General features: G+C 27.1%; 1 protein-coding gene across 1 annotated transcript in view; it reads right to left on the minus strand.

Annotated features, from left to right (window-relative positions):
- Window positions 1–14,132, minus strand: part of LOC100199147 (interaptin) — a 44,560-nt gene that overhangs the window by 20,534 nt on the left and 9,894 nt on the right. The window contains exons 3-5 of the mRNA XM_065805150.1: window positions 12,998–13,102; window positions 5,071–5,268; window positions 4,828–4,905 (exon numbers count right to left, since the gene is read on the minus strand). Of these exons, the coding sequence (XP_065661222.1) occupies window positions 4,828–4,905; window positions 5,071–5,268; window positions 12,998–13,102 (381 nt within the window). The remainder of the gene's footprint in view (window positions 1–4,827; window positions 4,906–5,070; window positions 5,269–12,997; window positions 13,103–14,132) is intronic.

Below are 14,132 nucleotides of genomic sequence, written 5' to 3' on the forward strand. Positions count from 1 at the left end.
TTCATTAGAGGAAATCATGTTTGACTTTGAACAAAAACCAGTGGTATGTTTACTTTAACTATATAAAAAATTTATAATAATGTATATAATTTATTTTAATTCTGTTAATTGAACAAAAAAAGGAAAACAGAAAAAAGTCAGGGGATTCAGATATCTGCAAAAAAATCAGGGAACCATCACAGAAATTGGGTTAAATTTTGAAAAAATTAGGAAGGAATTATCAGGGAAAATGTACTTATGACCTGACCTGTATGTACTTATAAGTACATACAGGTCAGGTCATAAGTACATTTATCAGGTCATAAGTACATAGGTCAGGTTATAAGTACATACAGGTTATGTACTTATAAGTACATACAGGTCAGGTCAGGTTATCCTGCTACTGGTAACATGTAACCAAGTACAAACTTCTTTATGTCCTGCTGCCTTGTAGAATACACTTTTTTAGGCAAAGGCTGGGAAAAAGCCAAATCTAACTTAAAACATCCCCTGCCTTGGGGTTCTTGGTTGAGTAAAGGCTAGAAATGGTTTATTGATAAAAATACTCATCTTGGGCAGATGTTAAATACATGCGACTACTGTCTTGTAGAAGGCCTCCTAGGCAAAGACTTAAAGTGTAAACAGATTCTATCTGTTGACCAGCCGTGCACCCCTTCTTCATCTATTAGGCTGGCACAGATGTATTTTTAATAAATTGTTTCCAGTTTAGAATGTTGAATGCTGGATCTTCTTAACTCAATGCATGGGTTTTGCTTGTGTCTCTGTTTTTATGACTAGGCAACTCATTCTATTATCTCCTAATGAGGGTACAGCTCTAAAACTCAGTTTTATGGTTCTCAGGCCGGCTGGTAGCCAGGTTTCCCGAGCTCTGTGATAGCTCTCAGAGGCTGATTCCATCTATAGCTGAAAAATATCAAAGTATTAACAGCTCCATGTTGCGCATGAATGATGTCCCTGTTTGTACTTTTGGTGTTTTTTTTAATTTAAAAATGAATAAAGTACCAAAAACTATAAGACACAAAAAACCATTGTCATCACCAAGCTCTCTAAACCTATCAATCACAAATATTCGTGGTCTGCGAAGTAACTTTTCTTCTGTTAAATTTTATCTCTTGCAAAGTTCACCAGATCTACTTGCTCTTTGTGAGACTAATTTGAGTTCCGCTGTTTCATTTTGTGATCTCAGTGTTGATAGTTATCTTCCTTTAATTCGTAAAGACTCCAATAGTCACATGCTTAGTCTGGGCATTTACATTTGTAAGAAATCACCCATTTGTCGAAAAACTAGGTTTAAATCCACAGACTATTCTTTTACGTGCTTTTGTTTAGCACCACTTCACTATATCACCTTTTTCTTTGTTCTATCGCTCTCCTTCATCTCAAGACTGGACTCTTTTTGATGTTATTTCTGATCAAATTGACCAAGCCCTCTCTCTTTATCCATCAGCCAATATTGTTGTTGTTGGTGACTTTAATGCTCATCACATAGAATGGCTTGGCTCTTGTGTCAGTGACTCTGCAGGTATTAAAGCCCACAACGTTTGCCTTTCTCAATCACTAACTCAAATAGTCAACTTTCCAATTCGCTTTCCAGACAACTCAAATCATTTACCTTTTCTACTCAACTTATGACTTCTTTCTGATCCTAGTTCAGTTTCTCCACATTCACCCTTAGGCGCTTCTGATCACAGCTTGATCTCTCTAAAACTCATTCTTCTTTATCATCTGAATCCTCCTATCATCGTACCTCTTACAACTGACTGGGACTCTTACTGTGATTTTCTTCATAATGGCCCTTGGGTATTCCTGCGGACAAATGTGCTTCTTACATAACCTCATGGATTCAGGCTGGCATGCAATCTTTTATTCTCTTGATGATTCCAGGACAAGCCTCACTCTTCTCCATGGTTTTCCTCACATTGTGCTGCTGCAATTTCCAATCGAAACCGTTACTTCCATATCTATCAGCAAAACAATTCTCCATAAAACAGACATCTGTTTATTACTGTTAGAAACCATTGTAAAAAGGTTTTGTCTAACGCCAAAGTCCGCTATTCTAAGGTCATGAAATCTCATATTTCATAACAAAATTTAGGCTCTTGTGACTTCTGGAGAATCTTTAACAGTATCAATAATAAGGGCAAATCTGTTATTCCACCTCTTTTGTATGGTTCAGACTTTGTCACCTCACCTAAAGACAAAGCTGAACTGCTTGTTAAGAACTTTTGTTTTTTGAGATCTTTGGAATTCGCTTTCTTCACCTTGCTTTCCTGATTCATATAATTTGCAATCTTTTAAGTTGTCTGTCAATTGTTATCTTGCTCTACAATCTCTATCTTTTCTCTTCCAGTAAATTTCAACTCTAATAATGGTTGCTTACAGCCTTGTTGGAAGTGAAGATGTTTAAAATATATATATATATATATATATATATATATATATATATATATATATATATATATATATATATATATATATATATATATATATATATATATATATATATATATATATATATATATATATGTATATATATTTTAATAATAACATCTATAATGTAAAGAATACTTGGAAAGGAATTAAAGAAATCATTAACATCAAATTTTTTATTAATATCAAGTCTATTAGTCTTAAAATGAAAGAAAATATAATCTCAGTTCATACAAGTGTTGCTAATATATTTAATACCAATTTTGCGATTATTCAAGACAAACTATCTGAAAATAGTTTCTTCTAAATGTGTTTTTAGCAACTTTCTTAAAATACCTATTACTAATTCTTTTTTCATTGATTCTGCGCCTAAAGATGAGGTGTTAAATCTCATATAAAAGTACTCTTTAAAATAATAAGAGCCTTAGTCCCAATAGTCCACAAACATTTTTATTAAAACTGGTATCTCACATTATCTCCTCTATGCATGATGATGAATAATTCTGGTATAATGAAAAATGGTATTTTTCCAGAAGCTTTCAAGGTAGCCAAAGTAATATCCTATAAACAAAATGGGTTCTCTTCTAGACTACTCCAATTATCGACTTATTTCTCTTCATTCCAACTTAAGTTGTTTGAAAAAGCAATGTTTCATAGACTCAAACATTTTTTGGAGAAATACAAATGTTTTTACAAATAACAATATGGTTTATGCAACAAACACTCAACAACTCATTCATTAACAGAAATAACAGAGAAAAGATAGACAAGCCATCAATAATAAACACTTTGCGTGTGGAGTGTTTATTGACATAAAAAAAGCATCTAAACAATCTAAGCAGTTATCTTATCTACAAAATAACTTATCTCCAAAATAAAGCTCTACAGTTAAATTATTTCCAACATACTGATTCAAACTGTAGCATACTCTTTTTTTTACCAAACGTCTTTAAATTGTGTGACCTTATTCAACTATCAAATTGCTTAATTGTTTGGAACCAAAATCATAATAACCTACCTCTTACATTTATCAACTTTTTTAATTATAGGGAAAATTGTAACTATATTCTACAATCTACTTGCAACATCAAGTTATCTGTACCTAAATATCAAACTGTTCATTATGGCTATGAACCCATACAACATAAAAGCATAAAAACATGAAACAATTTCCCTTCTTAACTAAAATCTCTTAAATCATTCTCAAAATTTAAAACTGCTCTCTTCCAACTATATTTTAGAAAAATGTTGTTTATAAATCTATTATATATATTGTTATAAAACCTTTCTAGAGTTTATTTATCTAACTCTGAGCTTCCATTTTTTCTGTCATTTTATAATACTAATTTTAATATCTTTTGTGAAATTTATTATTTTAATCTTCTTTAAACTGAAATATTTTTATTAGTACTCTTTTCACCACTATTACTGTTATTATTATTATATTTTTATCATATTAAATATTATCATTCTTTGTCTTGTTAATATTGTTATAACAACACTATTTTTATATTACTATTTTTGTTATATTATTGTTGTTGTTGTTATTATTATTATTATTATTATTATTGCTATTATTATTTTTGTTGTTATTATTTTTATTGTTATTATTATTATTATTATAGTATATACTTTTTATAATCTTTACTATTACTTTTAATCGCTGTTATCACTATTATTATTTTTATTTACTCCTACTTGAATTATAAATATTATTTTTTTATTATTATTGAATTTGACAGGTGTTTACTTCATATTAGTATTTATTACTATTTGTTAATAACCTTGATGTAATCATTTTATTCAGAATATATTTGATTTGTTTTGATTATATACAGGGGCAATCAAACTCGAAAAGGATCTCACTTCTGCATGGGGCAAAGAAAAAAAAGTGGATTTTCGATGGAAGTTTCCTAATGAATATCTAGTTAGCTCCAATCAAACCTTTTAGACAAAAAATATATATTGCACTTTTATAAAAAGTTTACCAAAAGTAAATAATCCACCTGAATGTTGCAAAAACATGACTAATTGAGGACTTTTGGACAAATTTGATGCGCTTTATATACAAGAATAATTGGCAAGTGGCAAGCATTCCTCAAATAAAATGCAGGATCGAGTCTTTACAAAATGGACCAGGAAGTGGCAAACTGACTTCAATTTGCCTAGATTGAGTTACTTATAATAATGTTATTGAATACTAATAAAATTTTTTTTTAAATAATAATACATAAATAATACATACTATATCAAAGGTACATAATTCAAAAAAAAAATCATAATTTTATCATTTTTAAAAAACCTGACAGTGATTCAAATGTTGCTAGCAATTTAATATTATTTAAACAACTATTTGCATGCTCATATTAAAACAACTTCTATAAAAATTGCAAATACCATTTCATCATTAAGACTGTAACTTTTTTCAATTTGCGGATTTGTATTTATTCCAGACATCTTCATCATATTAGATACCTTGAAAAAAATGACACATAAACAATACATAATAAAAAAATATATTTTATATATATATATATATATATATATATATATATATATATATATATATATATATATATATATATATATATATATATATATATATATATATAATACACATATATAAAAACTTTCACTAACATTCAGATTATATTGATTTTCTTCATTATAACTGTGCTGCCTTGTTTGACTATAAAATTCTCTTTTTGTATTTTCATTGCAAACTGATTCTGGTTTTAATTCTGTGGATTCAATAGCACTTTCACGCATTCTTTCATAGAGTTTAGCATTTTCTTCACTAATTTCTTCTGAGCGTGTTTTGAGCTTACTTAACGCATTCTAAAATTTTTTGAAAAAAAAACATGCAAAAACTTGATTATTTTTTACACAAACCTTATATTAAACCTAACATCATTTATTAATAACTTTTATTTATTAAACGATCGTATATTTTTTTGTATCATCAAAAAAACAAAATATTATATATATATATTTACCATACCGATACCATCAAAAAAACAAAATATTATATATATTTACCATACCGATAAAAATTACAATTTTGTATTAGTTTTGAGGCACAAATTAATTGATTGTGATTGGCGATCAAAGTTTTTATAACGAAACTCAGTTGTTTTTCAACAAAAAATATTTATATTGATATTGAAAACATAATATAAAATCTCATTATAAAACCATATTATTATTATCTAAATATTAATACTACAATTAACATTTACCATTAAACATCTTCTTATGTCATTTTTAAGTAGTTTCTAGACTTCTAAAGTTGCTTCGTAAAGTTCAAGCAGTTTTTTTAGCAAGTTCTGCAAGCAAACTAGAGATGAGAAATCTTTCTCAACTCAATGTGTTTTATTAGTAGTTTTAATAAATAAACGTTTGCGGTATGTTGTTTGTTTTCTAATTTACTTAATCTGTTTAGACTTTTAAATGATTCTGATTTGAGTAAGTTTAGTATTTATTTTGATTTTTCTATTTATAAATTTAACATTAAAAAATAAATCAGATATTAAAATAAAATATCACTTCTTGACATAAAAATAAATATATGTGCAAGCCTTCCCACGGAATGCATGCAGTTTTTCATCTTGTATGTCCACGCATGAGTATTTTATTTTAGACAATTTGGTCACGGATGTTTACAAGTTTTTCAGCGTTGTGAAAAAAACTAAGTTTCAAAAACAAAGAAAGCAAAACTAACAAAATAGGAAATTAAATTTAAATTGAAAAAAATGTAAATAATTTGTGTACTCTTTTTTTTTTTTTTTTTTTAGGGTGGTTGTTATTTTCAGCAGCAAAATCAGATGAAGCAAAACAAAAAAAAAACAAAAAAAAGTTTGAAGTCAAAAAAAGACTGATTAAAATGAATGATTTTCCTATATTTTATTTGTTTTTTTTTAAAAAAAGGAAAGCTTTGTAACTTGTTTTTGAGACAACCCTAATCACTCACCTTCACTCCTTGATTTATGTCTTGTCTCTGACTCTAGCTTGTGTTCAGTTTTATCCTTGTTCTCCTATAAGTGGTTCAGAACATTTTTTTTAATTTCAAATCGCCTCCCTAAGGCCAGGAAGGCCACTACAAGTCAAGGAGGCTACTTGTAATTGTGATTAATTACAGCCCTCTATCAACTCTATAACTCTGAAACCTTGATGAACAAGGCAGCTGAGCGGAGAAACAATTGGAGCACAGTACTACCAGGGACATGGAAAGGATCGAACTAGGAACTTCTTGCTTATGAAGCGAGTGCTCTACTACTACCGCATAGTAAAAAACATGCAACACTTTTAAAATCTTTTTATCTCGTACTTCTTCAGACTCACCCTATCAACACATTACTTACTACAACCCTAAAGCTGAGGATTCATTTCATGATTTTCTTTGTGACAGTCCTTAGGCTGATATTTTTTTTCTCTGGTAATAAATGCACCACCTACGTAACCTCCTAGATTCAGACATAAATGGAAGCATTTATTCCTTCTCTCTGATTCCAAGTCAAGCCTCATTCTACTCCATAGGTTCACCTTCTTGTGCAGCTGCTATACCTAATTGTAATCATTTTTTTAATCTTTTTCAAAACAACAACTCTTTTTTAAACAAACAGATATTCATTATTGCAAGATGTTAATGTAAACAGGTGCTGCCTGATGCTAAGCTCCAATTATCCTAGTTCACAAAATCTCATGTCTTATCTTATAAGATTCCAGAGACTTATGAAAAATCTCAAGGTAAATCTCATTCTATCTCTAATTCATAAGACTGATCTTATTACATCTCCCAATGAAAAATTCTCTTCTAATTTTGACTTTTTAATCTTTTTGCCATACTCTTTCTGCCATTCTAGTTAAAGGGATCACACAGTACCAAGACAAGTTGAGTTCATATTAAAGAGAGTGATAAAAAAAATTGTTTGAGCTAAATTTTTTTGAAAAAAACAAACAACGAAATAATAAACATATACTAAAAAAACTAACTTTGTTGATTTACTTGAAGCTTGCCGTCTCTATGTTAGCCAGTTGCTTCAAGTCTTTAAAATAAATGCTGCAATCTACAGACTTTATAATTTATTCAATCCCATTTAATTCCAAAGAGTGTGAGAATGAATGAAAAGAATTCCAAATGTGAGAATGAGTGAGAATGAGTGAAAAGAATTCCAAATTCCTGCATACTAAAAGTATGCAGGGTTGCCACTATAATTCTGGAATTAAACTCCCTGATTTCCCCTGATTTTTTCAATGAAATTTTGCTTATATTCCCCTGACATTTCTATCATTTTTACTCAATAACTTAGCATTAAAACTTAGACATTAACTCTCAGAAGCGCTATTTTTACCCCCAAAAGAAAACAGATAGCCCCCTTTTTATATATAAGAAATTTTTATATTTCTGTTTTAAATGGAAAACCAATAATTTGTTTGATAAAAAAAAGAGATTAAATACTTAGTACCCTTTTGAAAAACAGTTGAAATTAGCAAACTGGTCTTTGAAACAAATAGAAAAATTAATATTAAACATAAAGATTGTAAAAACAAAAAGCTCAAAAGAATAACCAACATTTAAAATATTTTAAATAACAAGAAAGACAAAAATAATTTGCACTTCATACTTTATACTTCACTCAAAACTTTTTCCTGCTCCTTAAGTTCTAATGCTACTGATTCAACAACTCATTACTTTTAATTATCACATTACTTTCAATTTCTTTTGTTTTCAACTTACTATTTTCCTCTAGATATTATCAAAATTTTAACAAGGCATTAAAACAGTCTTTCGTTGTTGATTTTTACTTGTTGAGCCTTCAATTTGTTTGATATCATAAGATCTTCAATAGTCACTTGTCTTTTTTCACAAAAGACAAGTGACTTTTCTGAAAAACGACTACCGAGACTTGACAAAACCTTGTATTTTATACCAACTTTAATGGTTTTAAAATTCATCTAAACAATTTCAAATGTTATTTTTTTTAATGCTGGTAAAAGATTAGATGAATGTTTTTCTAGCAACTTCAAGAATTGTGTGAAAGTTTAACAGCATTTATTTGCTAATTAACATTTATTTGCTAAACTTTTCATTGGGTACAAATATTCTCAAAATTCTTATTTAATCATGCGAGAATATATTTAATGAAATTTATTCTGTAAAACATGTATTGCTTATTTTATTTTATTTTTACAATTGAACAATTATTGGTAAAGATTGCAAAAAAGTGTATTATTAGAGTCATTTTTATAAATGAAACTGTTTAATGAAAAACTTTTTATTGTCAAATTTGGTAGTTTTTTGATTTGAATTGTTAAGAGACAGGTTTTAATGTAAAATACTTGTCTAATACGAAATAAATTGGAAAATATTAAATATAATGTTTTTTAAAGCGTGCTGCCACACATTGACAACTTTAATCACCATCTGTCTTGAATTATTGCCATAAAACATTAATTATTGCTTTAATTAATAAAAAGTTGTCTGTAAATTTGTTGTGTGTAAAATCTATAAATGTTATTAACTTATAAACTAAAAATTAAAGAAATTGGCAAATATTTCTAATAAATGGTTTCCCAAAATTATTTATTAATTAAAAATTTAAGAATTCGTAAAATGTCATTTCGATAGGAGAACAAATACGTCATAGTGATAAATGGCTTAGAAAAATAGAAAAAAAGTTCATATTGTTTACATAAAAAGAAAAAAGATTCAGAATATATAATAAGGTGAACAATGTATTTTTTATATATTTATTACATTTAAGAGTGTAATAAATATATAAAAGATAATAAAATTAAGAGTCATAAAAATCTTAATTTTATTTGGTTCTCGCACTCTATAAAAAAACATTTTTTTGTTTAGCTTCCTATAAAATTTTTAAGAAAGTCATACCATTGATGATAAATGCCTATTTTAAAAAACAAATAAAACAAAAACAAATAATATTGATTTAAAAATAAATAAAAATCCTACAATGACGTCATATACTAAAACTCTTTAGAACTAGACGCACTTAAATAAATTACAAAGTCTGTTGATTGCGGCATATATTTTAAAGACTTAAAGCAACATGGAGACGGCAAGCTTTGGGTAAAACAACAAAGTTAGTTTTTCTTGGTATACCTTTTTTATTTTGTTTTACTCAAAAATACTCAGCCCAAATATTTTTTCTTATCATTCTCTTTAATATAAACACAACTTGTTTGGGCACTTTGGGATCCCTTTAACCAGGTTAACCCATTGTTAGACACTCAAATCACTCTGGCTTACATTGCTAAAGTCATATCTCAATTAAACTTCTTCTGCTTGTGGTCAAAACAGCATTCCTGTCATAGTCTTACAAAAGTGTTCTCCAGAAATTTTTCCAATTCATTCTAAACCATTTAATATGTGCTTGACTGAATCTTACCTGCTGGAAAATGACAATTATGGTTCTAATTTCAAAAAACTATGGAGAACATTCTGACACCTCCAACCAATCAACATTCTCTCTATTATTAACAAGTTATTTGAGTCTTTGATCAACAAACTTCTAACATTTCATCTTGAGCCAAATAACTTAATGTCAGATAATGAATATGAATTTTAATCCTCTCGCCCTACAGCTAACTTGCTAACTGCTGTGACTGAAAGATTTTATTTTGCATTAGATGGAGGCTGTAAAGCTAAAACTATTGTTCTTGACATTCTAAAGCTTTCGATAAGGTATGCTCCATCAGCTTGCTTCATATAGTGTACCTAAAAGCTTTTGAGAATATCAAATCATTTCTTTTTTCTTGCTTTATTAAAGTTATTCTCAAAGGTCAACATTCTTTTTCATTCCCACTTACTTTTGCAGTACCTCAAGATTCTATCCTTAGTCCAGTTTTTTTTTTTATCTGTATTAACAATCTTCTTGACAACCTTACATCTAAAGTGGCTCTATTTGCTGACAACACAACTGCCGACGTTCCTATATTGATAAATAGCAACTCTCTCACTGAGCCCTTTTCTTTACTCGTGGATTATTATTTACTACTGACCTCTCATGGAAACTAAATATACAATCAATTGCGAGAATAGCATCTACAAAGGTTGCTTCTCCTTATCGTGCTTGCCATTATCTTATTCCTAATTCCATTCTCTACCTTTACATACCTCTTTTTATCTCTGTATGGACCACTGTTGTCATATTTGGGCTGGTTCTTCTAATAATAGTAAACATAGTTAGACTAGCTTTATCTGCAAAGCTTGAACCTTTGTCCTATCAAAGTAAAGTTATTTCTTTCTCTTTTCTATAAATACTACCATGGGCGCTGCTCAAAGGAGCTATATCTCTAGTTCCATCTACCAAAATTCATTCCCCTGGGCAATTAAGCAATGTCACATCCTTTTACAATATATGTCCGTGCATGCTCTAAAAACTTTTATTAGACTAGTTTGTTTTCCATCACTTAAATCCTTTAAAACTTTCATCTTCATGTTTTCTTGACTCATACAACCTGCAACTTTTTAAGTTTGATATATATATATATATACATTTTTGACAACATGGCCACAGTTTTTTGTATGTAATGATTATTTGCAAGATTTAAAAAATGCGCTAAAAAATAAAAAATAATTTAAAGAGAAAATTAAAAATAAACAAACTATAAACTGAAAAGAGATACAAACTTAACAAATGATTTGTTCTAAATACTATGACAACCTTATAAATAAAATTCATAAAAAAGCTCTTTGTATTGTCCATAAAAGGTTTGACTTATCTCTTGATGAATTGTTAAGTTTTGATAATAGTCCGAGGATCCACTTAAGAAATTTGCGCTTTCTTATGATAGAAGTTTTTAAATCAATTAATTGTCTAAATCCACAATTTATGAAGGATTTATTCAATACAAAAAACCTTCCTTTTAAACTTCATTGTAGCAAAAAAATGATTCTACCTTCAAATGGCTCCAAATATAAGGATACATCTTGTACTATATTTAGAACCATCTCGTTATGGAACACTCTAGATAACAAGACCATGTCCTCTAAAAGTTCTGAGGTGTTCAAAAAACATATTAAAAATTGGTATGCAAAAAATTGTTATTGTAAAATATGTCGTTTTTAAGTACTATTTTTATTTATCCTGACATTATAATACAATATTTACTCATTTTTCTGTAATGAAACGGTTGTAATTTGAATTTGAATTTGAATATTTTTAATGTTATTTGTAACTTATATTATAATTTTGTAAATTGTAGTTTGTTTTTTGTTTTTAAATACTTTTTAAAAGATTAATCGAAAATTGACTATATATATGTGGAAATATATATAGTCAATTTATTTATTTATTTAATTTTTTTTTTTTTTTGATTTATTTATTATTTATTGTTTTTAACGATTTTCATGTGAGTGTGTATTGTCTATAATTGTTAAATGTGTTGATTTTAATTAGTTTATTCTTGTTAAAACTATTGTAACCATCAACAAAAAATAAAGTTTTTAAATTAAATTAAATTACATATATTATTCTTTCTAGGACATAACTTCTACATTATACAACTACTATATGGCCTGCTAAATTGTTTTTAAATAGCCTAATATCTATATAGGTACTACACACCCCACAGGGTACCTGTCCAACATATACAATATGCTAGAACATAACCCATTAATATGCTAGAACAAAACTTGTTGTACAGCTACAACATAGCCAGCTCAAAGCTAGTAAATAGTCGGTGGTTTGCAACAGTTATTTTATATATATATATATATATATATATACATATATATATATATATATATATATATATATATATATATATATATATATATATATATATATATATATATATATATATATATATATATATATATATATATATACATAAATACATAAACATTTACAATTTTAAACTTATTTTTGCTAAGATCCCTTTCAGATCCATTATAAACAAAGTTTATTTTTAACTTTTTCTCTATGCAACATAGTTATCTAGTTGACCTTAGGAAACAAAAATGTCCACAGCAGACAGATAACCTCTCTTCTACTTTTATGATAAGTCTTTCTTTCTTTTCTTTGGTATAAATGAATTATAATCTGTTAATTTTTTTTTAATATTATTTTTAAATTTGTAATTGCGGCTTTGCAACTATAAACGATTGTTTGCTTTTAAAAAGTTAGTGAGTAACAAATGAAAAATATAACTTATTGCAAAAATAAAATCTTTATTTATTACTTTACCAACAATTTTGTTGTGAAAGCAAAGATTACTTTAGGTTTCTGAGTGCCATTTAAATATATATTGTTGCACTTTCATTTGCCTCATAAAAAAAAGTTTAACCAAAGTTAAAAAAAAAGTTTAAAAATAACTGTGGTATATGTGATTTGTGTATACACATATACACATACACACACAAGCAGGTGTGTATGTTTGTGAGTGTGTGAAAATATACATAAATCACATACATTTAAAAATACATATATTTTTGTTTCCAATTTATCTAATTCAGATTATTTTACTTTTATTTAATTTTAAAAAAAGTGACACTTTTAATATGACAAAAACATTCTTTATGCAGAAGAAATAGGAAAGTAACCTGATAAAATGTAACTTGTTCATGCAACTGCTTCTCAACAATCATTTGATTACCTACAAGTAGTGCCAAGTCTTCAGAAGTTGGAATTCCAAAGGTTGAATTATTCTAACAAAAGATAAAACAGAAGTTTTTTTTTAATATTATAAATATCAAACCTGCAGTATTTAAAACTTCAAAGTGATTTAAAAAAATAACATAATGGAGATCCAAATGGTTCCAGTGATTTAAAAAAATAATGCAATAGAGAGTAGGGAGAACTAAAGATCTCTCTCATAAAACAAATCCTTTTGTACAAATTCCAATTATATCTAAATTAGAAATAATGGGAATAATAATATGTTATTTTGGTAATCACCAGAATAGTTTAATCAAATAAAAAATTTAAATACATTTTTTTTATTAAAAAAAATTAAGTCCTTAACTTTATCATACAAAGAAAACTGAAAAAAAAAACAACAAACAAACATAATTCACACAAATAAGATCATATTTTACATAAACTAATAAATTCACTGTTGACTGTTATTTTTTTCGTTTATATTTAAGTTTTTAAAAATAATCATCAACTGTTGACTTGACTAATCAACCCCAAAGCAAACTAATCTGCAAATTAGACAAATATAATTTTTGTAAAGATTGTGTAAACTGTAGTAGTATATTCTACAAAAAGCATACTCAATGATTTTAAAGTACAAAACACACACATATACCCATATTCATATACATATATATATATATATATATATATATATATATATATATATATATATATATATATTTTTATTTAATAAATTTTCTTGATTTAATAAGTGTTTTTTACTAATTAATTATTGCTCTGTTCTTTAAGAACATTGAGCACTCTATTTGTAAAATACACTAACATAATTTACATATATATATATATATATATATATATATATATATATATATATATATATATATATATATATATATATATATATATATATATATATATATATATATATATATATATATATATATATATATATATATATATATATATATATATATATATACATATATATATACAACCCGTAGATGTTGTCCAAAAGTTTTTTCCATATTTTGTTGACAAAAAGTAAAAATTAAATTGCAAGACCGGAATTATTTTTTT

Source organism: Hydra vulgaris, chromosome 09 (genome assembly GCF_038396675.1).
Source record: "Hydra vulgaris chromosome 09, alternate assembly HydraT2T_AEP".
In the NCBI taxonomy this organism is placed as follows: Eukaryota; Metazoa; Cnidaria; class Hydrozoa; order Anthoathecata; family Hydridae; genus Hydra; species Hydra vulgaris.